The 24698-nt window shown below is 38.3% G+C and overlaps 1 protein-coding gene across 16 annotated transcripts in view; it reads left to right on the forward strand.

Annotated features, from left to right (window-relative positions):
- The window catches only part of PSD3 (pleckstrin and Sec7 domain containing 3), a 706817-nt gene extending 684590 nt beyond the window's left edge, over positions 1–22227 (forward strand). For 12 of the 16 annotated variants that reach the window (XM_073902623.1, XM_073902619.1, XM_073902625.1 and 9 more), the window contains one exon: positions 12977–22223. In XM_073902623.1, the coding sequence (XP_073758724.1) occupies positions 12977–13192 (216 nt within the window). In that variant the 3' untranslated portion in view covers positions 13193–22223. Of the gene's footprint in view, positions 1–12976 lie in introns of all 16 variants that reach the window. The other 4 variants (XM_025886232.2, XM_073902618.1, XM_073902617.1 and 1 more) reach the window with 2 other exon arrangements.
- Positions 22228–24698: the final 2471 nt, after the last annotated feature.

Below are 24698 nucleotides of genomic sequence, written 5' to 3' on the forward strand. Positions count from 1 at the left end.
TATTCCACAAGAGTTAAATTTAGGGCAACTGGGTGGCTCAGTAGTTAAGCATCTGCCTTCAGCTCAGGTCATGATCCCAGGGTCCTGGGATCGAGTCCCACATCGGGCTCCCTGCTCAGCAGGAAACCTGCTTCTCCCTCTCCCACTCCCCCTGCTTGTGTTCCCTCTCTCGCTGTCTCTCTCTGTCAAATAATTAATAAAATCTTTAAAAAGAAAAAAAAAGAGTTAAATTTAGTCATTTGTCCAGATAATAGAAATATATAAATAGTATTTCTCTAGCTCAAATTCCTTAGCTTATAGAAACTTGACTTCATAGCTCCCTGTTTCAAAGGACAATATCTTCTCTGTTTTGTTGGTTTTTTTAAAGATTTTATTTATTTATTTATTTGACAGAGAAAGACAGCGAGAGCAGGAACACAAGCAGGGGGAGTGGGAGAGGGAGAAGCAGGCTTCCCGCTGAGCAGGGAGCCCGATGGGGGACTCGATCCCAGGACCCCGGGATCATGACCCGAGCCGAAGGCAGACGCCCAACGACTGAGCCACCCAGGCACCCTTCTCCATTTTTTTTAACAGCAAACTTTTTAATCCTATTAATCCAGAATGAATTTTCTTTTATAGTTAACTTTATACTTTACTGCTGTCAAAACCCTTACACAAGGCCAAATTGTGTGGGACCATTGGGAATAGGCGTAACTGGAGCTCCCAGAGCCAGAAGCCTTGTGGGTGACAGTTCTCTGTAGAATTGCCCCATTGGTGGGTTGGAACTAAACAATTCATTTCTTGAATTTTCCACTGAGAAAACAAAATGTGTACTATTTTCTAAGTGAGCTTTGTGGACTTTTAAATTAAGAATTTTGAGTTTAATTTTTTAAGATAGAAATCTGTATACGAATACAGACTGGGTTTATAGAAAGGGTTTTGAGAGCTAGAAAAACAAAGAATGAGAGAGGTAGTGGTGTTTAGCAGGAATCAGGAATATTCTCCTTAACAACCCAAGTCTTTTCCTTTTCCACAAAGATGGAGGTGGTGTCCTGCAAAGGTAAAAAGTGCAGGGGATCTGCCTCCCCAGTGCTGGCAGCCAGGCAAGCCCTGAGAAGAGCAGTAGCGGCTCCACTGATGGCCATTCAGCTCTCCTTTCTCCCTAAAAAGCCCATGGAAGAGCTCTTCACGGGCAGTGAAGTCGGGATGAGTTGCCACCTAGCGAAGACCGAGTGCCATAGGAATATTTGGGCTCGGAGGGCCAAAGGCAAAAGAATGGAGACAGTAAAGCTCTCAACAAATCCAGTCCTTTTTGTATATAGTAGAGCTTTTTGATCCCTTCTGCTTATATTATTATACAAAAGCAAGCTTTTTGTTTTAAAGTTTTTAAAGTAGGGCACCTGGGTGGCTCAGTTGGTTAAGCGACTGCCTTCGGCTCAGGTCATGATCCTGGAGTCCCCAGATTGAGTCCCACATCGGGCTCCCTGCTCAGCGGGGAGTCTGCTTCTCTCTCTAGCCCTCTTCCCTCTCGTGCTCTCTATCTCTCATTCTCTCTCTCTCAAATAAATAAATAAATAAATATTTCAAAAGAATAATAAAGTTTTTAAAGTAGAATAGCCACAAAGTTCATTTAGAAAGTAATAGAGCCGAGAGGTAGACTGAAATGAAAAAATGGAATTCATATTTCCTCAGATTTTCCCAGAAAGCCACAAATACAAATATACAAATTAAAATGTGTATATTTGCTATATTTAGGCAGTGGGTTACCACTGCATGCGGAGGCCTAATATGGCAGTAGCATAAGGGGAAAAAATTATTTTAAAAATTTCTTTTTAAAAATGTAAGTCCTAGCATAGCTTTCAGATAAGAACTTCCAGAAAGCTGCTTTGAATGTAATTGCTTTCTTAAGTTAGCAGGTAGTGGTAGATGAGCCAGCTTGTCAAGGAGAAAGTCTGCAAATCAGTTCTGCCACTATTCCATACAATGCAAAATGGAAATGAACAGTCTTTATTTGAATAAGCAGTTACTTCAAGAGTTCCTTCCTGTATTGTTTGCTTCTTTCTATTTTTTAGTTTGTTTGTTTGTTTCCCAGTGTAGAAATCTAAGAGAAAAAGCATTTTGCTATGTACATGACATTATTGGTTTTCTTCTCATTTCATTTTGAAATGACCTTTTACCCTTCCTGCATGAGAAAGGAAAATGTCAGGAGGAAATGTATTCAGGATTTGATTGCTAGAGCAGTAAGGTCTGAATGCAAATGGCAGTACCAAATTAAAATTGCCTGCACAGTGTTATTTTCATTCAGGTTGTTACTATTGTATTCATGTATCAGAAATCAGAAGGAGATAGTGTACTGATAAATGAAATAAATGGTATGCAGGGCTCAAGAGAAAAGAAACTGTTCAGTCAAATGCATGTAAATTTATATGTGGATGTGATTAAACTTCTTTTCAAATAATATCAATGGTTGGATTGGGTTTTTTTTCTTTTTTCTGGTTTTGTTTCTTTTAGTAGGTAGTTAACATTCAACCTAAGCAAAAGCTTGCTTGCCTTAGACATGGTGTTTTCCGTTCCTCCCTAGTAGGCATTGCTGCTAGTGAAAGGGATTTTTTTTTCTACATATTAAGAAGCATTGTTATAGGTAATTAAAGACCAACTTTTTAATAAACGAATATAGCAAAACAAAAATATAGTCAAGAGTTTACAGACTGAAAAAAGAATTTTATTTTAGCAGAAAAGAAGCCATTTATATTTGAATTGTCTTTGGCTCTTGATGGTCACAGAAGGCTTCCTGAAAATAGCAAATCTTAAGAAGGAAATTAAAGGAGAAAGCTTGCTGAATGGACAAAGCCACCAAAACAATGTTTAGAAGCTTTTCTGTAGGGAGTAACTATTGGACTTGGATTTCGTGAAATCCCATCTCAAATTGTTTTGATAGTGGCATAAGATTAGACAGTTGCTATTCAGGCTTTTGGAGAGTTCCTAAGGAAGGAAGCTGAGCGTACAACTACCACATTTTCTAGAATTGATCTGAGAGTGAATCAGCAGAGACTAAGACAAAATTTTTAGTAACTTGGCCAAAGGCAGCAAATTGTCCCTGAGGTACATCTTCTTATTCTCAAATTTTCTTTGTCCTTCTTAATGAAAGAAACGTACCTGAATGTGCTACATAACAAAGAGTGAATAACAATTTAGGAAAGTAAACAAATGCCATACTTAATAGTGGCAATGTCAACGTCAGGCCACCTGACCCCAAGACTAGTCTTTTCATTGCCACAATGCCTTTCACTCATTTTTTATATCCCATCTCACTCTTAACTTGCCCTACCTGGAGTGTGTTAATTCTTGCATAGTGATTACTTTGTGGCATGAAATTATATTAGCTAAACCATTCAGTTTTTTGTTGTTTCTTCTTCCCTTTGTTACCGTCTGGTTATGAATATTATTGTCATAGGAAAGATATAATGTTTTAATATTGTTAATTTGTTTACTATCAATAGCAGATTCCCTCCTGTATTAATAGTGACAAGGCTACTACTCTCAGACCCAGGGAGTCTAGTTTCTTCAGTTAGTATTGAAGTATTTACCCAAGGGTAAATGTGATCCTAATACATTACATGTAAGTTACATGTGGGAATGATCAGGCAGGGAAATTCAGCTATAAATAACCAATGAAAAATTCTTATCTTTATAACGGATGCTTTTGTTAGAAGGTAAATGTAGAAGCTTCTCTTCATGTCAAAATGAGATCTAGTAACTATCCAAATAAAGAACCACCGTAGTCGGTGTACAATGATCCCATTTCTCGATTTATTTTTAAGCTCAAAGTGGGTAGTAAAAATTGGGTTTTCATTTACTGCTATATGAGATGCTCAGAAATATGTCATGTTTTAGGAACCTCAAAAATATGATATAAACTGCTCTTCTTTCTCTGGAGAGAGAGAGAACCCCTGTTTTTTTTATTTATTTATTTTTAGTTTTTAAGTTTTATTTATTTTTGAGAGAGCGCATGTGTGTGCAAGCTGGCAGGGAGGGACAAAGGGAGAGAGAGAGAGAATCTCAAGCAGCCTTCACGCTCAGTGTGAGCCCCACACAAGACTCAGTCCCACAACCCTGAGATCATGACTTGAGCTGAAATCAAGAGTCAGACACTTAGCTGACTGAGCCACCCAGGTACCCCAAGGGAACCCTATTTTAAGCACAGCAGCCTGCCTGTCATTGCACTGTGTGGGATTTGCCCTGCATGTCATCATGATGACCATCGTCAAGTAGATGTGGACACGGGAAGAATATGAACAAGTCTCACACACCTCAGTACTGCTCCACAGGGTCAGCCCTTCATGTTATTCTGGAAAACATGCGAATGGTAGAACACTGAAGATTTAAGTGTGTCCCCATGGGTTACTGACTTAGGATTTCATCAGACATCTACTTCTGTGTTTATATACATGTTATTTTAATTTTTCTAGGATTTTCCATATTGAGAGTTCAAAATATGTGAAGTTTTATTGAGAAATTTTATATTTTAGTATTTGTTCTCTCTTTCCATTCAACATTTATTCAGTGTTTTCTCTGTGCAAAAGCAAAGTTCTTAACCTCATATGATTACATTCTAGTATTGGCAGAAGAAAGAGAAACAGAATTTTTTGTAAGTAAAACTTAAGTCTGATAGAAGTACTAAGGAGACAAATAAAGCAGTGAACAGCAATAAGAGTAGGCATTGCAATTTCTAGGCCATTTTAAAGATTTGAGGTTGGGAAGGATTTCTAAGGATGAGAAACCACTGAAGAATTTTGAGCAGAGATGACATGCTCTAACTTATTTTAACATCCATTCATGATAAAAACTTCCAACAAAGTGGATATGTAATAAACATACCTCAACTTAATAAAGACCATATATGACAAACACACACCTGACATGGTACTCAATGGTGAGAAACTGAAAGCTTTTCTTCTAAGATCAGGAACAAGACAAGAATTCTCAGTCTTGCCACTTTTATTCTACACAGTATTAGTAGTTCTCGCTACAGCAGTCAGACAAAGAAAGGAAATAAAAGGCTTCTACGTTGGTAAAAAAGAAGTGAAACTGTCACTATTTGCAGATGACATGATACTGTATATAGAAAACCCTAAAGACTCTGCCAAAACACTACTGGATCCAATAAATGAATTCAGTAAAGTTGCAGGATACAAAATTAATATACAAAAAATCCATTGTGTTTCTGTACACTAATAACAAACTAGCAGAAAGAGAATTAAAAAAAAAAATTCCCAGTTGCAATTACATCAAAAAGACTAAAATAAAATACCTAAGAATAAATTTAACCAAGGAGAGGAAATTGAATGACACATAAATAAGATATGGAATGCTCATGGATTGGAAGAATTAATTGTTAAAGAATTGTTAAAATGTGTATTGCCCAGTGCAATCTACAGATATGGTGAATTCCCCATTGGAATACCAATAGCACTTAACACAGGACTAGAACAAATAATAGTAAAATGTATATGATACCAGAAAAGACCCCAAATGACCAAAGCAATCTTGAGAAAGAACAAAGCTTGGAGTCCCAGATTTCAAGATATACTACAAAGCTGTAGTAATCAAAACAGTGTAGTATTGACACAAAATAGACACATAGATCAATGAACAGAATAGAGAGCCCATAAATAAATCCACACTTACATGATCAATTAATCTTCAACAAAGGAGGCAAGAATATACAATGGGGAAAAGACAGTCTTTTCAATAAATGGTTTTGGGAAAACTGGACAACTACATACAAAAGAATGAAGCTGGACCACTTTTTTGCATTGTATACAAAATAAAAACTTAAATGTAATAACTGAAATCATAAAGCTCCCAAAAGAAGACACAGGCATTAAATCTGGACGTTGGTTGTAACAACATTTTTTTGAATATGTTTACTCAGGCAAGGGAAACAAAAATAACTGCACCAAAATAAAAAGCTTTTGCACAGCAAAGGAAATCATCAACAAAATGAAAAGAATGGGAAAAGATATTTGCAAATGATATATCCAATAAGGGATTAATGCCCAAAAGAACACATACAACTTAACACCAAAAAAAACAAACAATTCAGTTAAACAATGGGCAGAAGACCTGAATAGGCATTTTTCCAAAGAAGACATACACATGGCCAACAGACACATGTAAAAATAGTGTCAGCATCACTAATCATCAGGGAAATGCAAATAGAAACCACAATGAGATATTACCTTCACATCAGCCAGAATAGCTAGTATCAAAAAGACAAGAAATAAGAGGTATTGGTGAGGATATAGAGAAAAGGGAACCCTCCTGTACTGCTTGCTGATGGGAATAAAATCTGGTGCAGCCACTATGGGAAACAGTATGGAGTTTCCTAAGAAGGCAAAAGAACTAGTTTGAAATGCACCTTTATGTTTATTGGAGCATTATTTACAATAGCCACAGTGTGGAAGCAACCTAAGTGTCCATGATAGATGAGTGGATAAAGAAGATGTAATGTGTGTGTGTGTGTGTGTGTGTGTGTGTGTGTGTGTGTATAAATTTACACCGACAATGGAGTATCATTCAGCCATAAAAAAGATTGAGATCTTGCCATTTGTGACAACATAGATGGACCTAGAGGGTATTATGTTAAGTAAAATAAGTCAAAGACACCATCACTTTTATGTGGAATTTAAGAAGCAAAACAAAAGAACAAACAAACCAGAACAGAAAAAGAATCATAAATACAGAAAAAAACTGGTGGTTGCCTGATGGGTAGAGGGTATAGGGATGGGTGAAACAGGTGAAGGGGATTAAGAGGTACAAACAAATTATAAAATAATTTAAGTCGCTAGGATATAAAGTACAACAGAGGGAATATAGTCAATAAGATGATAAAACTTTGGTGACAGATGTTAACGATACTTAAATCGTGGTGAGCATTTTGTAACATATATAAATATCAAATTGCTGGGTTGTACAATTGAAACTAATATTGTATGTCAGCTATAAAGCTAAGTTAAAATTGGTGTGTAAGGCAAGCAGAGAATCAACAGGGAGTGTATTTGTAAATTGCATTTAAACTATCTGATATACCAGTTTAGAGAACAAAACGTGATGATCATGTTCAAATGGTCAGTGTTGGCCAAAGAAGTTGGTATGTTATGTGCTATGCAGTCACTGTTTGCTGCTTCCCTAGCAGCCCCTTCTTTCATGCTAACAGAACTGTGATTTTCATTGAGGAGGTCAATATGCCTAGCTCCAGGAAGGGAATCATGGTTTAAGCCAGACATGATAATACTTGCTCATGTGGCTAGTCAACCTGGCCCACAAAGTTTCTGCTGAAAAATCAGGTGAGAGTCATAGGGGTGTTCCCTTGTATGTAACTAGTTGCTTTTCTCTTGCTACTTTTAAGATCCCTTTTTATCTTTAATTTTTGACATTTTAATTATTGTATGTTTTGGTGTGGATCTCTTTTGGTTCATCATGTTTGCAGCTGTGTTCTCTTCCTGGACTTGGATGTTTGTTTCCTTCCCCATGTTAGGGAAGTTTTCAGCTATTATTTATTCAAATAAGTTTTCTGCCACTTTATCTCTTCTCCTTCTGGGGCCCCTATAATGCAAAGGTTGGTACATTTGATGTTGTCCCAGAGATCCCTTAATCTATCCTCATTTTATTTTAAATTCTTTTTTCTTTTTGCTGTCCAGTTTAGATTATTTCCGTTACCTTGTCTTCTAGATCTCTGATCCATTCTTCTGTGTCTTCTAACCTGCTGTTCATTCCCTGTAGTATATTTTTCATTTCCGTTTTTGTGCTCTTCAGTCTGATTTGTTTCTTTTTAATATTTTCTGTCTCTTAGTTGAGGATCTCACTGAGTTCATCCACTCTTCTCCCAAGTCTGATGAGCATCTTTATCAGGTAGATTGCTTTTCTTCATTTCATTTAGTTCCTTTTCTGAGGTTTTGTCTTGTTCTTTCATTAGGAGCCCATTCCTCTGTCTCTTTATTTTGTCTAACTCTCTGTGTTTGTTTCTATGTATTGGATAGGTCAGTTATGTTTCCTGGTCTTGGAGGTAGTGGCCTTATATAGAATGTATCCTGCGGGGACCAACAATTCTCCCTGATCACCAGAACCAGGCACTCTGGGGGTGTCCCCTATGTGGGCTGCGTGTGCTCTCCTGTTGCTACTGGGCCACACAGCTTCACCTACGAGTGCTCGTAGGTGGAGCTAGCTCCTTGCCATGCGGACTGCAATGTGGGTCATGACTACTGCAGATGTACTGGTGTGTAGGACTGGCTGAGAGGTCCAGCTGCAGCTGCTACAGGCATGCTGGTGGGTGGGGATAGCCCCTATTGTGGCTGGCTGTGAGGCTTGGTGTGACCCCCAGTTACAAGTGTACTGGGGGTGGGATTAGCACCTGGTGTGGCTGGCTGCAAGGCCCAAGTGACCATTACAGGGGTGCTGGTGGGCAGGGCTGGTCCCCCTCCCTGGGCCAGTAGTTGCTTTGGAGGGGCACTCGTCCTGGCTGATGCTACCTGCCAGGTATTGCAAGGCTTGTGGAGAGCTGCTTTGGAGGAGCACCTGCCAGGGCAGGAAGATTGGACAGGGTGGAGTAAGAGGCTAGCAAGGTAGATGGAGAATGTCAGAACTGGCACCTGCCAATCAGGCCTGCTAGGCTGAAGGAGGGCAAGAAAAATATCACCTGCCCACACTTCCATTCCTAGAGAAAGTTCCTATAAATCCCTGAACCTCTAGCACATGCCCTAAAATTATTCAATAAATGTCCTTTGTGTATAGCTCAGGTGCTTTCAAACTGCCACTTCTGTGCTAGGTCTCGGAGCAAGTGATACTGTGCATAAGCACTTTAAGAGTGGAGTCTCAATTTCTGGCTCTTCCAGAGTTAAGACTCACTTGATTTTCAAAGCCAGATGTTATAGGGGTTCATCTTCCCAGGGTACACCTCCAGGGGGAAGTACATAATGTTAGGGACTAAATCCCACAATTCTCAGGGAGGACCTCCATTTCTATAATAGTCCTGCCACTTGTGGTCACTGTGTCAGGGGTTTAGTTATGACCATATCTCTGCCCTTCCTGCCCTTCTCTGTGTGGCTTTTTCTTCCTATCTTAAGCTGTGAAGAGTTGTGTTAGTTTTTAGATCTTTCTCAGAGTCGCAGTACATGTATTTGTACCTTTGTGTGTTTTTTGAGAGGGGTGAGCTCAGAATATTCCTATTCCTCCATCTTCCTCTCTCCCCCAGCTTTAACTTCAAACTTAAATTCCACAGTTGGTTTTAGAAAAAGGGATAAGAATCATGCCTTCTCTAAAAGAAAGAAAGGAAATAAACCCTTCCAAAGATACCACATGTTTGCATAGTTAGAAAGAAGTATGGTTTTCTCACCCCAAAAAAAGGAGAGTAAAAGGAGATATCAATGAAAAAGAGACTTTTTAAAAATTTTTTATTAATTTAGTTAACATAGAGTGTATTATTAGTTTTAGGAGAAGAATTTAGTGATTCATCAGTTGCATATAACACCCAGTGCTCATTACATCAAGTGCCTTCCTTAATGCCCGTCACCCCACCCTCCCACCCACCTCCCCTCCAGCAACCTTCAGTTTGTTCCCTATAATTAAGAGTCCTTGGGGTGCCTGTGTGGCTCAGTCAGTTAAGCAGCTGACTCTTGATTTCAGTTCAGGTCACGATCTCAGAGTCCTGGGATCCAGCCCCACATCAGGCTCCGCACTCAGCTTCAGGATTCTCTCTCCTTTGCCCCTTCCCCCACTCTCTCTCTCTCTCTCAAATAAACAAATAAATATTAAAAAGACACAAGAGTCTCTTATGGTTTCCTCCCTCTCTGTTTTTATCTTATTTTTCCTTCCCTGAAGAAGAGACTTTTTTTTTTTAAGATTTTATTTATTTATCTGACAGATAGGGAGAGCCAGAGAGCAGAAGCTGGGGAAATGGCAGAGGGAGAGGGTGAAGGAGGCTCCCTGCTGAGCAGGGAGCCCAATATGGGGCTGGATCCCAGGCCCTTGGGCTCATGACCTGAGCCAAAGGCAGACACTTAATTGACTGAGTCACCCAGATGCCCCAAGAAGAGACTTTTTAAAGTTACATTCATTTCCATTGCTCTTCAGGGCTTCACGCAGAGTTGTTTCTCTTTACTCAGAGACCACCTTTTTTCTTAGCCCTAAGCCTCAAAGATAGAGATTTATATATTTAGATGAATCTATAATCTCAGAAGAATATGGCTGAAACCAATACCCACTGAATAATTCTAAGACTAAAGATATCCTAAAATACTTTGAAGATGCATTTAGTTTGATTTTAGAGAAGGCTGAAAAGCAAAGTTGCATCACTGGGTTTAGTAGCCTCTGTCCCTGTAAACCTTTTTAACACAGAAACAGAGTACAGCCATTTGGAAGTTTATAAATACCCATCGGTTTCCTTTTCTTTATTTCCCTTAACAACAACTGAACACTTCATTTTCTGGTCCCCTTTCATTCTTTGCTTTGCTTTGTCTTTTCTTTTAATCTGATGACTCATGTGCTTCCACTCTTCAGTGCTATTCCTTTTGTTTGTTGACTGACACACTGATGCAATTTATTTGAGACAATAGCTTCACAGCTAAAGCTGTAGAATGAGTGTTTGAAATGGTATTTTTCAGGTGAATTTTCCCAGTAGTATCAGTTTCTTCAAAGACTAGTAGAAAATTGGCCCTATCACCTTCATTTTGTCCCCTTTCAAGTCATCTCAAAAATTTGTCTTTTGTCCCCCTTTTATTGTATAAATGCTCCAGCTTCATGAAATTGTATGCCTTCTGCTGGCTTTCTGAATCTATTTTTAAACTGTCTTTGGATCATTTTACTAAAGGTTGTTCATACTGGGAGTAGTTCTTCCTGTACTTTAATCTTGCCACCAAGGCAGTTTAGAGACAGATTAAAATAGTAAATTTTTAGAATGAATAGGACTTTAGAACTAGTATGCCCTTTGGATATTGTCTAGTTCAGTCCCCTGATTTCACTGATGCATTGACTAATGTGTAATATTGATAACATGACAATTTTTATTAGCAAATGCCCTTATTAAGCCCTTTTGTAACTTTCTGAGATAAGCTTAGTATTTTATTCTTTTATTTTGTTACTTTATTAAAATTGGAATGTATATCAGTTAGTAATGCTTTCAGCTGCATTTGACAATGCCTAATGAAGACTGGCTTAAACCCTAAGAATATTTATTATTCATACTAACAAGATATTCAGAGATAGTAGGGAGTCTTAGAGTTGGATCCAGCTCATTGTATCATCAAGAACCCACGTTCTTTCTGTCTTTCCCTTTTTTCCTCAAGCTAGTATCTGGTCCTTTTGTCTTTCTGCCTACTGCCCTATGTCATGGCGTGCAGTTTAAGCAGTCATATCCACGTCAAGGAAGAAATAAAAGTGAAAAGGAGCTAGTACCAGTAGTTTCTCCTCTAAAGCCTGGCCCCTTTATCAGAAAGCAAAATCGCTTTCCCAGAAGCTCCCCAATAGATTTCTCCTTACGGCTCATTGGCAAGACTATCACCTGACCCATCTTAGCTACAAGAGCGGCTGGGGAAGTATTCATGTTTTACAGTGGGAGGAACCTTTGTAGTGGGGGGAACACAGGAATAGGAGGGATTGAGAATGCCTTTTAATTGACTAAACCAACAGCGGCTGTCAGAGTAGTCATCCTAAAATATACATGTATATATTTTCCATATCCAGTGAGGAAATATATCTTAAGACAGTGGGTTCCAGGGTCAGATTTCCTGAGTTTAAATCCCATCTTCTTTGCAAACTCTGACTTTGGACTTCTCCCTGCCTCTATCTCCTTTACTGTAAAACAAGGATAATAATTTACTGATTATGTACATGATTTTTGTATTAATGACCTGAAGTTAGCATATGAGCACTCCATATGAATGTCATTATCATCATCAAGCAAAGCTTGGCATCCCCACATAGATACTGACCAAACCCAGAGCAAGCTTAATTACTAGCAGCTTTTTCCCACTTTCGCAGTCAAATGCTCTACCACTGAGCTATACCCCCTTTTTCCCACTTTTGAACAAAACATCCTGAAAGAGTAACTTCCAATAGCTTCAACATCATAATTCTTAATTTAAAACTAAGATATACAAAATTTCAGTCTAACTAGGAAAACCCTTAAAAGTCATAACAGCATTTGCCTGCCTTTGTTGGGATAATTTATAACTGACATGTCATTTTGTTTAAAAATAAAACACTTTAGGCTTTTTATAAATGCTTCCTGTGTCAAAGCAGTATGGTGAAAGGCTTATTTTGACTAGAATCTATCAAATCAAGAATCTGAGACCCATCTGTAATTTGCAAGATATATATATACATACATTCTGTAGTGACCCAGATAAAAACAAACAAAAAAAAGCACCAAGTAGGGTTAGGGGGAAAAAAAATCTCTGCAGTGTTCTTTTCAGTTATTTTTAGACAAAGATACACAGAGATAGGAGAATTGAGGACCTGTTTGAAACATAAGAGATACTCAGGAAATAGTTGATGATGAAAAAAATTTTGTAGTATGAGAAAAACATCGGAATATAATTTGAAGTTTTATGGGAAGCTATAGTACTCTGAGAAATTGGTAATCCTAACAGAAAAGCAATGGTGGGAAACCCAGAGCAGCTTCTAGAAAGTGTTGTGGTCTTGTAGGGGACTGGAGAATAGATTCACCATAGACTGATTCCTCAAGTTAAGTCTTTGTAGAATTACAGGGAGTAGGAAAGAGAATAAACAACCACATCCAAGCAAGGTTCAAGTGAAGGCCTTGGTCACGTGAGGGAAGCTCAAGTGACTATACCATAGGAGCCATCTAATTGCCCACAACCAGAGGTTATAGCTCCTCCAGCTTCTACCATTCTTGTGCCTGGATGTTGAGGAAGCATGATTCTTCCATGCATTTATGAACAGTGTACTAACTACCATTCTTCTCTGACTTTCCCTCCAGAAAACCCGTTATGAAATTTATGTCAGCGTTCTAAAAGAAGGAGGCAAGGAGCTCCTGAGTAACAATGAAAGTGAGGCTGCAGGACTGAAGAAGTCACATTCAAGTCCTTCACTGAACCCGGATTCATCCCCAGTAACAGCCAAGGTCAAGCGTAATGTGTCAGAGAGGAAAGATCACCGACCTGAAACACCAAGCATTAAGCAAAAAGTTACTTAGAATCCATCTGTGACCAGGAAGTACTGGTCATGGAGCAAAATAGAGTTTTTCAAGATCTTTCTGGTAAACCCGTGAATATATTTTTAAACAGTCTGTGACTAAATGGTGCATTAGTAACCTTTTCTATTGTATAATTTTGTTAGTTTCTGTACTGATTGTCTCTTTGCTCTTAATTTCTTTGCTTTGATGATTTTTTTTGCTACTTGATGACTAATGCACCTTTTTCGTGAGGGGGAGGGGATCGTGATTTCAGAATGAATTGCGTGTCACTTTTCCTTTGGTTTTTTTCTTGTTTGCCCTCTTCTCAGTTGTTTTATGTATTCTCAAATCAGCTGTTACACTTTTTTAAGATTAAAAAATTTAATTCATTGTGAAACATTTAACTGGACAAACTTGGTAGTTTAGCAAATTCTAGCCAGAGCTAATACAAGCCTTTATATATGAAATCTTGCTCAGTCACAGAGGTGAAATTGAGCACTCACAGAAATTCAGTTAAGAATTACAATTCTGGGAATCAAGATGTTCTACTGTGATACAGGTGTGCATACATCTTTGCACTTGCTGTTGAGTTCTGACCCTGCTGGAAGCAGGGATAGGAGGTGTGAAGATCGGAGGACTGGAGAACTTAAGAAGTGCATTAGCTTCCTTGAAGTGTTGATTTCATTTCAGCCAGAGAAGGAAAGAGGAAGTGGAATCTTTTGCCATTGAAGGCTGTAGAAAGACAACACCAAGTTTATTTTGTTTTGTAAAGGGCAGTGGCAATAATCGACTCTTGGGAAGCTGTAGCAGTAGGCATGTGGTTGGTGTGCAGGAAATTGTTACCTCACTCCCAGGGTCTAGACTAGGACTCCAGAATCATCTCTATCGTCAATACCCTGCCATTCAGGAATTAGGTTATTTCAGGCATTGTGTTATCTCCTGTTTGTAAAATATTGGGGTCTTCCTAACAAAATAATGTTGAAAATGGAGCCTCTTTTCTTTTTTTAATCAAAACAAAGTAAGACAGGAAAAAGTAACTGCAGTTCAGCAATGCAATGATTCTTTAAAGTAAATCTGAAGGTAATGAATTGTGGTTGGAAAACAAGAATCTGCTGGTTGCATATGCAAGGTTACTTATTTTATTCTGATCTCAGTCTTTTTGATAGCCAATTCACTCTGCTACTACTGAACTTTCTCCTAAAAATAAGTACTTTATTTTAAATCATTATTTTCTACCTATTCAAAATAGTTCTATTAACCTTACAGTAATGAGTTTGTTCAGTGATGGTCGCTTTGCAATTTAGGATGATAAACAGCACATTCTCTTGTAGAGGAAGAAAAAGTGAAAAATGAACCCTCTATTAGTTAGAACTTTCTGATTTTGAAATCTTAAAACTTTGTGATCCTGAGAGCTATACTCTCCATGATTTCAGAACTAATGGAATCACTTTGAATACTCTTTCTCCCGCCCATACATATTTGCTCTAGTTATTAGTTAAAGGTACTATGACCAAAGAATCAGGGACTCTGCATGAATATCATGGTTCTGGTGAATTACAGAAAACCTGCTATTTAACCATGGTGGTTTCTGGTGGCATATTGTTCTGATGTACCAGCATTTAATCACAAGATTATTTATTAACACTTATTTCCTTTACCTATATAAATGCCCATGTTTGCTAGTGCCCAGAAAAGAGAAACCCCATGCTATGGTTGTAGCTGCTTGCTTTGTGATAAGTATTTTGCCACACCTTTGAAAAACTCACTCTAACCCTCTATTGTGTTTACATAAAGGCAATGACTTAAATTTACGTTTCAAAACCATAAAACAAACAAGGTAGTTACCGATATGGCCCTGTGTACCTGATTCATTTTTGTAGCTTCTGACCAAATCCAGGATTTCCATGAGGGAATCATCTTTCTTCCTCAAATCTGAACAATTAGCCTGTTTGTTTTCTGCCTAGATATTCATACCAAGCAGAGAGAAATACCTAGACTATATCATCTCTGAGTTTCAGTAACTAAAGAAAAATAAACATCCCTGATTGGCTTGAATGTGTTTGTCCGCAGTGTGACTGTGTCTGTGAATATAGAATGTCTCTGTGTATTTTACTTACAGTATATAATAGACATGAAATGGTACCTTGCTGCAGTGTTTCTGACGTTTAGAGTGGTTCTGAAATGCTTAGTTAGCATCAGCACCACTACAGCATTATTCCTATTATATGATTCTCTAATGTTAGCTACAGGAACTTCTGTATATGCTAATAGATAAATGGATGAGAAGGACACTTTGAAGCTGCTGTATACTATGTTTGCATAGTTTCTCTTTAAAAACAACTGCAAAAGGTTTTTCTGTGAGCCAGGATCCCAGATTACCCTGGCATGATGTTGCCCATCTGCAGGGGATGGGTTGAGAATACCTCTGCCCTATCTGTTGTCAGTGCACCTAGCAGGCCAAGAGTGTTTCCAATAGGAGGAAACGGCCCCGGATTTGACTAGATTCTGAGTCTTGCCCATAGCCAGCTTCATTTTCCTTCGTGCTAATTTCTTTCCTCTGGTATCTAGTCAGAAGTAATCGAAGACATTTCCTTTCACAGCTATTCCAGGCATGCTGCCTAGTTCGCGGTACAGGGGCCTCTCCTCCTCTCCTTCTGAAGGGACTCGCGCTCTTCCTGCCCCCACTCCTCACCCGTACCTCAGCACCAGGAGGCTTGGGATTTCTCTCCATGTGATAAATCATTATTCTCCTTCACATAAATACACTTAATATTATTTTTTGTACAGAAAATCTTTATAGCCATCAAAACACCTTGGTGATAGTCTTATTGAAAAATTGACCAGAGAAGTGGCCCATGTATAAAATCTTTAAGTGTTTTCGGGGTTTGTTCCCCCACCTCGCATGTTGACTTTTACAAGAGGTGTCAGAAATCCACTGTTAGCGATCAGACTTGACTACTAGCATGCAGAGTCCTCATTTTATTGCCAGGCTATAGCCATTGTTTGAAGTGCGCTTTTTAGAAACATTTTGGTAACTCTTAGCAATGCCTAATTAAACCAAGCAATACTTCCATGTATTTTAATTAATCATAAGTAAAACCAATGTGTAGGAGAGTCCTCTGGTGGAACTGTAGTTCCTATCGATCTTATTTAAAGAAGGTAGAAAGCAACTGTGCAAGACCCTCTAGGCTTCTCTGTTATCCTAATTCGGAAGATGAGGACTGTGTCCTAGTCAAGAGTGACATGAGGGAATTAATTCTGGACTAGCAAAATTGGCTGGCTTTCCAAGGCCAAGCTTAGAGGTGGGCTCTTGAGTTTGTATTTCACCCTGTGGCCAAACCACAGAACTTCTGAGGCTGCAGAAGAATTTATATAACCAGCAGCGAAGGAGCATTTTCTGCTGGCCCTGGCCTGCTACTCCTTCTGATATAAAGAGCTTGAAAAGCTGTTCTTAGGTAAGGCAGGGCCTGATTTGGTATGAGCTTTAACTCTTCTCTGCCTTTATCCCTAATCGTAGACAATGGGAAGAAACTTGACCTTTTAGAAGTTTCTCTATTGTCTTACTAGCAAGACTTTTTTGAGTATAGTTACTTGTCATTGGATTTTGAATTCCTTTGGCATCTTTCCTTGTAGTCATCATTTTAAGCCAGAATTCACAGGGAGTTTCAGAGCCTTGTAGGTCCAAATTTCTGTACCTTAGCTCATGGACCTGGTCAAGTTTTCAGCACGTTGGTAGCTACCTTCCGTAATTTCAGCAGCGCACAATCTCTTCACTTTTCAAACGACAGTTTTTTCCACTTGTAACATTAACGCTGTTGAACAAAGAACCAAAGTGGCATCCTAGGACTTATTAAAAGTAGAGTTTCGTTAATGAATAATAGTGTGAGTTTGGGTTTAAATAGCATCTGCTTTTCTCAGCATCTAAGTTACTCTGACAAAAAAAGATTAGTCAGCTTTGTAGGCAGATGAGTCTCTGGGTCTACCCTGCTCCAAAGCTTTCTGGCTGTCTCTTCTCCCAGGCCAGGTCAGGCCACTAGTCGGCCTCGAGTCAACAGATATCTCCATTAGCCTTTTGACATCTTACACTATCAAGTCACACAGAGGACTTTACAGGTCAGTAGTTCACCACAAAATAATCCCAACAAGTGATAGGGAGGTGCTTTGTCATTGCTTCTTCTCTCAGATTCCTTTTCAATGTCTCACTATTAAAAGGGGATCTAAAGTCCAAAGCCATTGCCATTCTCCTTTTGTACCTATAGTATCCAAAACCCAAGTGGGCAGCATTCTGCTTAGGACAGTGACACCCATTGCATGCAAAGAGAATATCTTCATAGAGAGAATGTCAGTAAATACTTGAATCTGCATGATAGTTTGTTGACTTGAATGCAACAGCAAGAAAATATTGCAAGTTAAGTAATTGTATATAGTTTCCTTAAATCTCTGTGGCTCATTCTTTGTAATTTATGTGTGTATTTGTGGTGTTGCAGGCTTTTGGAGAATATTCATATAGATAGTATGTCAGACATCACAGAAAATGCTTTCTGTCACTTGCCGATGTTGTATTGTGGGTATTTATAGTTGTATGTATGTATGTGTATATGTATCAATGTGTAGACTGTATATCAGTATATGGTATATGTATATCAAATTTATTTTTATCTTTAATAACCAGTGTGATATGAAAAGCAAGTAAAAACCTCATAGGGTTGATTATATAATACAGTTATTGAGAGTATATATAGTGGTACTGTTTTATTAAACTTAAATTAAAATGATATTTTGATTAGATTTTTAATAAGATTTTATGTTAGAAAATTCCATCTTTGATCTTTGAATCACCAGGGCAAAAATGACTCTGAACTAACTTTGTGAAACTATTTCAGTGTACTGTGTACAATACTAAAGGGATAGCTCATTATAATCTGAGATATACAGAAAGAAAAAAAAAAAAAAAGGCATCCTATGCAGTCTTAACAACTTGAGTATTCTGAGCACTTAACCATAAAATCAAACTGACAATTTTGGGCTTATTACAAAATGTGATGCTTTAAAGCACACGTTCTTTATTGTTGTAATTAGTCCAGAACAGTAGAGCTTTCAGAAGAATTAACTAAGTGCCCACTCTTTCATTGTTGTGCCTGTGTCTGTTCTAAGTAGATCAAACTGCTCTTCTGGCACCACCTCCTTACCCTCTTTACTTTAAAGAAATATTACAATGTTAAAGTATATCAGGGCTTCCCAAGATCAGGTACTATATTCTAGGTTTGCAGTTTTACAAATTAGCATCTAGTATCACAAGTAAAAGAATTTTAGGGCAGGCTATGGACCAGGTTAAAACTTTATTTAATATTTTTATACTTAGGTCTCTCCCTGCCTTTCCCCAAAGAAGAGCCACTGGCCTTAGTTGTTTGAGCTTACTGCTTATCTTACAGTGTGTAAATAGATAATTAGAGATTAAATGTATATTAATCAGCATGTTTGGTGTATTTAAAGCAGCAACTGAGTATGTTTGAGTGAGTGGTTGAGTGCAGTATATTTTTAAACATACTGTCTCCTATTCTTTGTATCTGATTCAGAGAATTGGAGTTGTGGGGTGGGAGACTAATCTTCAGCTCCAGTCTGCAGTAGTGTGTTGGTGGTTACATTGGAGTTTTTTATTAATCCACAGTCTCAAGCTATTTTTGCAAATATATCATATTTCCTAATTTGTTCTTGACGTGCGGTGAACTGGCTCTGTGACTGATCAGCAGGGTCTTTGTTCTGCAAGAGTGTGTTTCTTTCTAAAAATTATAGTGATTTGCAAAAGCATCCATTTGATTCAGAAAGTATATACAAAAGGAGTAGCAAAAATAAAGTTTCATTTTGAGCCTTAATCATTTGAAATGTTTGGACTTTTAATATAAAGCCATGTAGGTTATAAAGCCAAGTAACCATTTGGCGTGGATAATAATATCCACTGTATAGAGAGTATATATGCACATTGATTTTTAATGCCATTAGGATACTTTTTTAAGCTATAGGAACGAGACTAATTAGACCAAATTGAAGTCAGGGGGCTTGGTAGGGGAAGTGTATGAGCTGGTTGCCTTCCATTTAAGGTAGACATACATGTGGTCAGTCCTCTGCTCCTGAGAGATTCAGAACCAGTTTACTATCCCCTTAGGTGTGTAAGGGGAAAGTGTTCCACATCTGGGCCTCTCACATGTGTACATACACTTGCACACATGTACACGTAGGGAATGCTTTAAGTTATAGGACCTTAAAACACAAAGGGCCAGAGTGTAGAAGAGGTGATGAATGAAGGGAGTGGAAACTGCATCACAGGAATGTTTTCTAAGGGCTAGGGAGGAGTTTGAGCTCTACTGTCTGACTTTGAGAAGCATTGGATTTTTAACAAATACATGAGGGCGTACATATCACAAATTGAAGGCTTTGTTATAATTCACAAGCAGCAGGTCCCCAACACCCCGCAGTAGCATGGGGACATTCCAGAAGGCTGATGTTCACTGTTTTCTAGGGTGGCATTGCTGCTTGCCCTGGAGATCATTACTTTGCGAAAGAAACATAAATGGAGAAGCAACAAAGCACTTACCATAGGAGCATTGATGTGAATTGTACACACTCCCTTTTGAGCTGTACTGTCGAGAAGGCTCAGATTGAAGTATGCTGAACAGTTAAGCAATGACAGTGAAGATGGAGATGAAAAGAAACCTAGCTAAAATATATTTCCCTTTGCAGGGTAAAGAGCTAAACTCTCACTAATAGTGTTATAAAAAGTACCTTCACTTCAATTCCTGAAAATGTTGGTTAGTGGAGAGAAATTTGAGGTTTCACTTACCATTTCCCTGTGATAAAAGACTTTAGACACTTTAGATAAGACTTTAGATACTCCCAGGAGAGCCCTATTCGGAAAGCTTAGTTAAGGACAGTACTGTAGGTCTGAGGCTCCTTGCTCTGACCCCTGAATACTGGGGCACTACAGAGGGTGATAAGGTATTCTCTCTGCAAAGAGGAGCTTCTCTTCTGGCCTTGCACTCCACTAGGGCTTCTACTGAGCAGCAAGCACGTCCTGGCTTTCAGTGCTAGTTCCCCAGCTTTAGGAATCCAGCTGTTTGAACAGGTTGACCCTGCTGAGGAAAGATACCAACTCAGAGTGACTGACTCACTGGGGGTGACACATGACAAAGGTATTTTAAAAATTCTCTGACCGAAGCCAAGACCATATATTTTGCCCTTGCAAGAAACAAGCTGTCACACTGAACTCTAACCAGGGACGGATGATATCTTTGCCTTTGCACCCAGATTTCTGGAAATGGATAATGTTTCAGTTCTGTGGGAAGGGTCAAGAAACAACGTATTGCTTCGCATTTCTGCTCAATTCAGATGAGAGCTGTTGGGTAAAGGCCTAAATGCCTCCCCGCATTCTCTTCTCCCTCAGGTTTTAGGAGCCCATTTCTAGAACAAAAATTTATACAAGTGGAGAACCAATACTGTCAGCCTTGATTACCGCAGGACAGGTAGAAGGGTGGTAGTATGTACCCTTTAATATAGAACAAGCTTCTAACTTTTCCAGCCTAGTAGCTAAGTTATATTTACTGTGACTCAAAGTAATTGGCAGTGTGGAACATTCCTTTCCCTTCAAAGTTTTCTCCACCAATCATTGCAGTTTCATTGCAGTCCTGGTGCCATATCTCCCTGCAAATTGTGAAAGTAATTAGTGACAAAATAGCAGCCTACTCCTTTTCAGTGGCCAAGCTGTCAGCATTAGCAGATATAGGTAAGCTAGTGGGACTGAATTATGTACTGGAAACCTGTTCCTCATTATCACCCACCAGACTGAAGAAATGCCATCTCCTAGAAAATTACGGCATTTGTGGTGGTCATCTTTTTAATGGAACAGTAATTTATGTGGATATTGTTAAAGCGTTTAGAGAACATTTTGAAAATTAAGTTTACATTTCACAATTGCTTTATTTTTATTAAAATAGTTGTATATAAATATTACCCCATTTCACTGTTGTTGGAGTAAACCTAAACCATGTAGACAAGTGAGTCACCTGATATGTATAGAAACTGTGACATATATATAGTACTTTTCTCTATTGTGTAAATGTTTATGAATATAACTGTTCCTGTGTTTTTATAAGTTGGGGATAATTTGTTGTTTTACAACAACAAAATCTATTGGATTTAAGCGGTTTTTATGTAACAAATCATGCAAAATAGCGAAGGATTTAAAATATGTATATGATATATGTAAATGTACAAACTTTAGAAAGAAATAAATTAACAAATTTCAATCATTTAGGGGAATATTTTTATTTGCTTATTTAAGCAACTGTATAATACCTTTAAAAATCAAAATAACACAATACACCCCCTTGCATTAAAAAGATAGCCACAAGCCCCACAGTGAGAGATTTGGCCAGGGTCATTGATTAAGGTGTTAAGAAAGTCAAATCATTAGCTCTTACCTCCATTAACTTCTGTGAAAACTTGTGTTTGCACAAAGAGGTTAATGAGACTTAGGAGGCCTACTGTCTTCATCAGGAGGCGTTGAGCAGGGAAAGAACAAAAGTTTTGAAGTAATCTCAAAAATTCATTTGCATTTCCATACTCCTAACACTTTTTATCAAGGTAAGGGGACTGAAGAGTTAATTATTGCCCTAAAATGCAAACGCTGATCACTGCTTTATGGTGCCTAGTGTATACATTTGTGTTCTCATAACCAAACTTAATGTTAAAAATAACATCTGTTGATTTGGAAAATGAAAAAATAAAATTCCACCCTAATCACCTAACTTCTGAATATTTGAGAAAATGTTTTATGTTTGGGGATTTGGACTTTTTGAAGCAAAATAGCTGATAAATGAATGAAACTAATGCCTGGCAGAGATGAAAACTGCTGTTACGTGTAAATCTCAGAGAAATAAATAGCTTGGGGTGGGGAAAAAGGGGGAAATAGGTGTTTTGGCACCCCTTGGCTTCCATTAAAATTCCCTGTGTGACTCTCAAACACGAATCCTCTTACATAAATATTGAATCATATTGTACACCTGAAACTAATAAAATGTTATAATGTCTATTATATCTCAATTTAAAAATGAAACAAACATAAATCCTCATTGCCCAGTTGTCTGTCCTCCAGAGCTAGGAGTTTAATATATCTTGTCATATTCTGGTGTTGCACAAATTAATGTTAAAAGATGAAACACTTGTGAGAAGAAACTAAAACCCAGGGCAAATTAAGATATAATGAAAAAACTATCAACTCTAAATAATGTCTCACCTCTACATTAATACTATTCCACAGTACTGTGAGATTTACCAATGAGACTGCTGAATCACCCAATTTTTACTGAAAAATTATAAGCCATATTGGAAATATTGGAGACAGGCATATATTTTCCTAATATTAGAAAAGAGTAAGTTCTGGATGCTGCAAACTAGTGAGTTTGATATTAATTCTAGGCATAGTTATAGAGTGAATGATAAGGATGCAACAAATATCACAAGCCGGCATGGATTCTCAAGAACAAACTATTTCAGACTACATATATTTCCTATTTTGTAAGATTAAGTAGATTAGAAAAATATCTGAGCCCTAAAAAAGAATTTAATGTGGTCTTATATATATTTGGGCAAAATGGTGAAATATTGACATTATACAATTAGTAGGTGTGTAGTCACTTGATTGGTGCTAATTAAACAATACCTATCAACCTGGAAGAGCATGTCTAGTGTCCGGCTGCAAAGCTTGCCTTTTGGCTCCATCTGTCCAACATTTCAATTAATAACTTGACTAAAACTACAAAAAATGTGTTTATTAAAAATGTACATGTCATAAAGCTGGGAAAGAATGATTTTACTAAAGGACAGGATCAAAATTCGAAAAAACAATCTCACCAGGCAGGGAAATGGGACAAATTAACAATGTGAAGTGTTGAAGTGTAAGATTTTACACTTCAGTTATTAAAAAAAAAAAAGAGTTTTACAAGGTCAAGCTAGGACCTCGTGTTGCATAGTGTAGCAAGCACACAGGAAAGAAAGCCTCCGACTGTTGTCCCCGCAAAACTCAATTAACGTGAAGTGACATAGCCACCAAAAACACTGGGGCCATCCCAGGCGTACTCTGTGTGATGCAAGTATGACTTCTAAGACAAGAAAGTGAGTCACACTGCCCTACACTGAGACTACACCCAGATAAATTGTCTTGTGACTTGAGATGTAAACAGACCAGAGAGTATGCAAAATTATCAGTCAGGATGGCAAAAAACATGAATAATGTAATGAGAAATGTAGGAAATATATGAGCTGGGAATGGTTAACCCATGACAGAACTAAGGAATACTGGTTTTAAAAGTTCAAATGAGTCTTAGGTAGAAGGGAAATGAGAACTGTGCTGTAGCAATCTAAGGGGTTTAACTAGGATTGATTTTTGGAACCTACAAGAACTTAATAGGGAGAGCTTTCCACACAAGGCTGGCCACAACAGACAAATCCCTTGCCAATAGAGTAGTTCAGATGTGGTCTGGCAGGTTGCGATATTGAGAAAAATAAGAAACACCTCAGGTGGGTAGTTGGATTGTAGTAACACTGATAGATGATACTATTATTTAAAGTATCTATTGAGCACTTAGGTGCCTGGCACTGTGCTGGCTACTTGGCATGGATCATCTCATTCAATCTTTATGAAATTCCATGATACAGCATTATTATTTGCCCCATTTTACAGATGAGAAAAAGCCTGCATCAAGTTCCATCTCTTCAGATCTTCAGCATTTTAATACCTCAACAGCTTCTATCTTGATCTACAGAAGTCAGAGCTAACACTACCTTTCTTGTCAGCCTCAGTTTTGAGGAGCAATGACTTCATCACAGGAGTTAGGAATGTATGTGTATCATCTGGGAGAAGCTGGCAGTAAAAATAGTCCTTTTAGCTCCACAGGCCTGGATACCACCCACGAAACGCTGAATGAATTGATCTGGAATGTGGAAATTTTAGAAGTTCCCTGGGTGAATCTGTCATGCACCCAGGCTTGAGAACTACTTCCTTGAAGCTTGACAACTTAGTAACATCTCCTTGGACCTTATAGGAAAAGTAGAATCTTAGGCCCCTTCCCAGACCTGGTGAGTTAGAAGGAGTCTGCATTGAAGTTATGTCCCCAGGTGCACAGTAAAGCTTGAGAAGCGCTGCTTTAGAGCAGTTCTCAATGTGTGGTCCTGAAGCAGCACCACCAGCAGCATCTCCTGAGTATTTGTTAGAAACACAAATTCTCCATCCTACCTTGGACCCACTGAGTCAGAAGTGGGGATGAGGCCCAGCCATCTGTGCTTTATCAAGCCCTCCAGATGAGGCTGATGCCCAGAAAGTCTGAGAACCATTACTTTAGAGTTACTTTAGAGTTAACTCACACGGCTACAGAAGACTTTTGTATGCACAAAGGGCAACTGGCTGTTTCCTGCCGGATGCAGTGCTGTCCATTGTCCCTTGCATCTGTCCTCTTTATGGCTTTGACCACTGTAT

The sequence above is a fragment of the Callorhinus ursinus genome, unplaced genomic scaffold (genome assembly GCF_003265705.2).
Source record: "Callorhinus ursinus isolate GAN/ISIS: 27379988/994484 unplaced genomic scaffold, GSC_fseal_2.0 scaffold17, whole genome shotgun sequence".
NCBI classification, from domain to species: domain Eukaryota; kingdom Metazoa; phylum Chordata; class Mammalia; order Carnivora; family Otariidae; genus Callorhinus; species Callorhinus ursinus.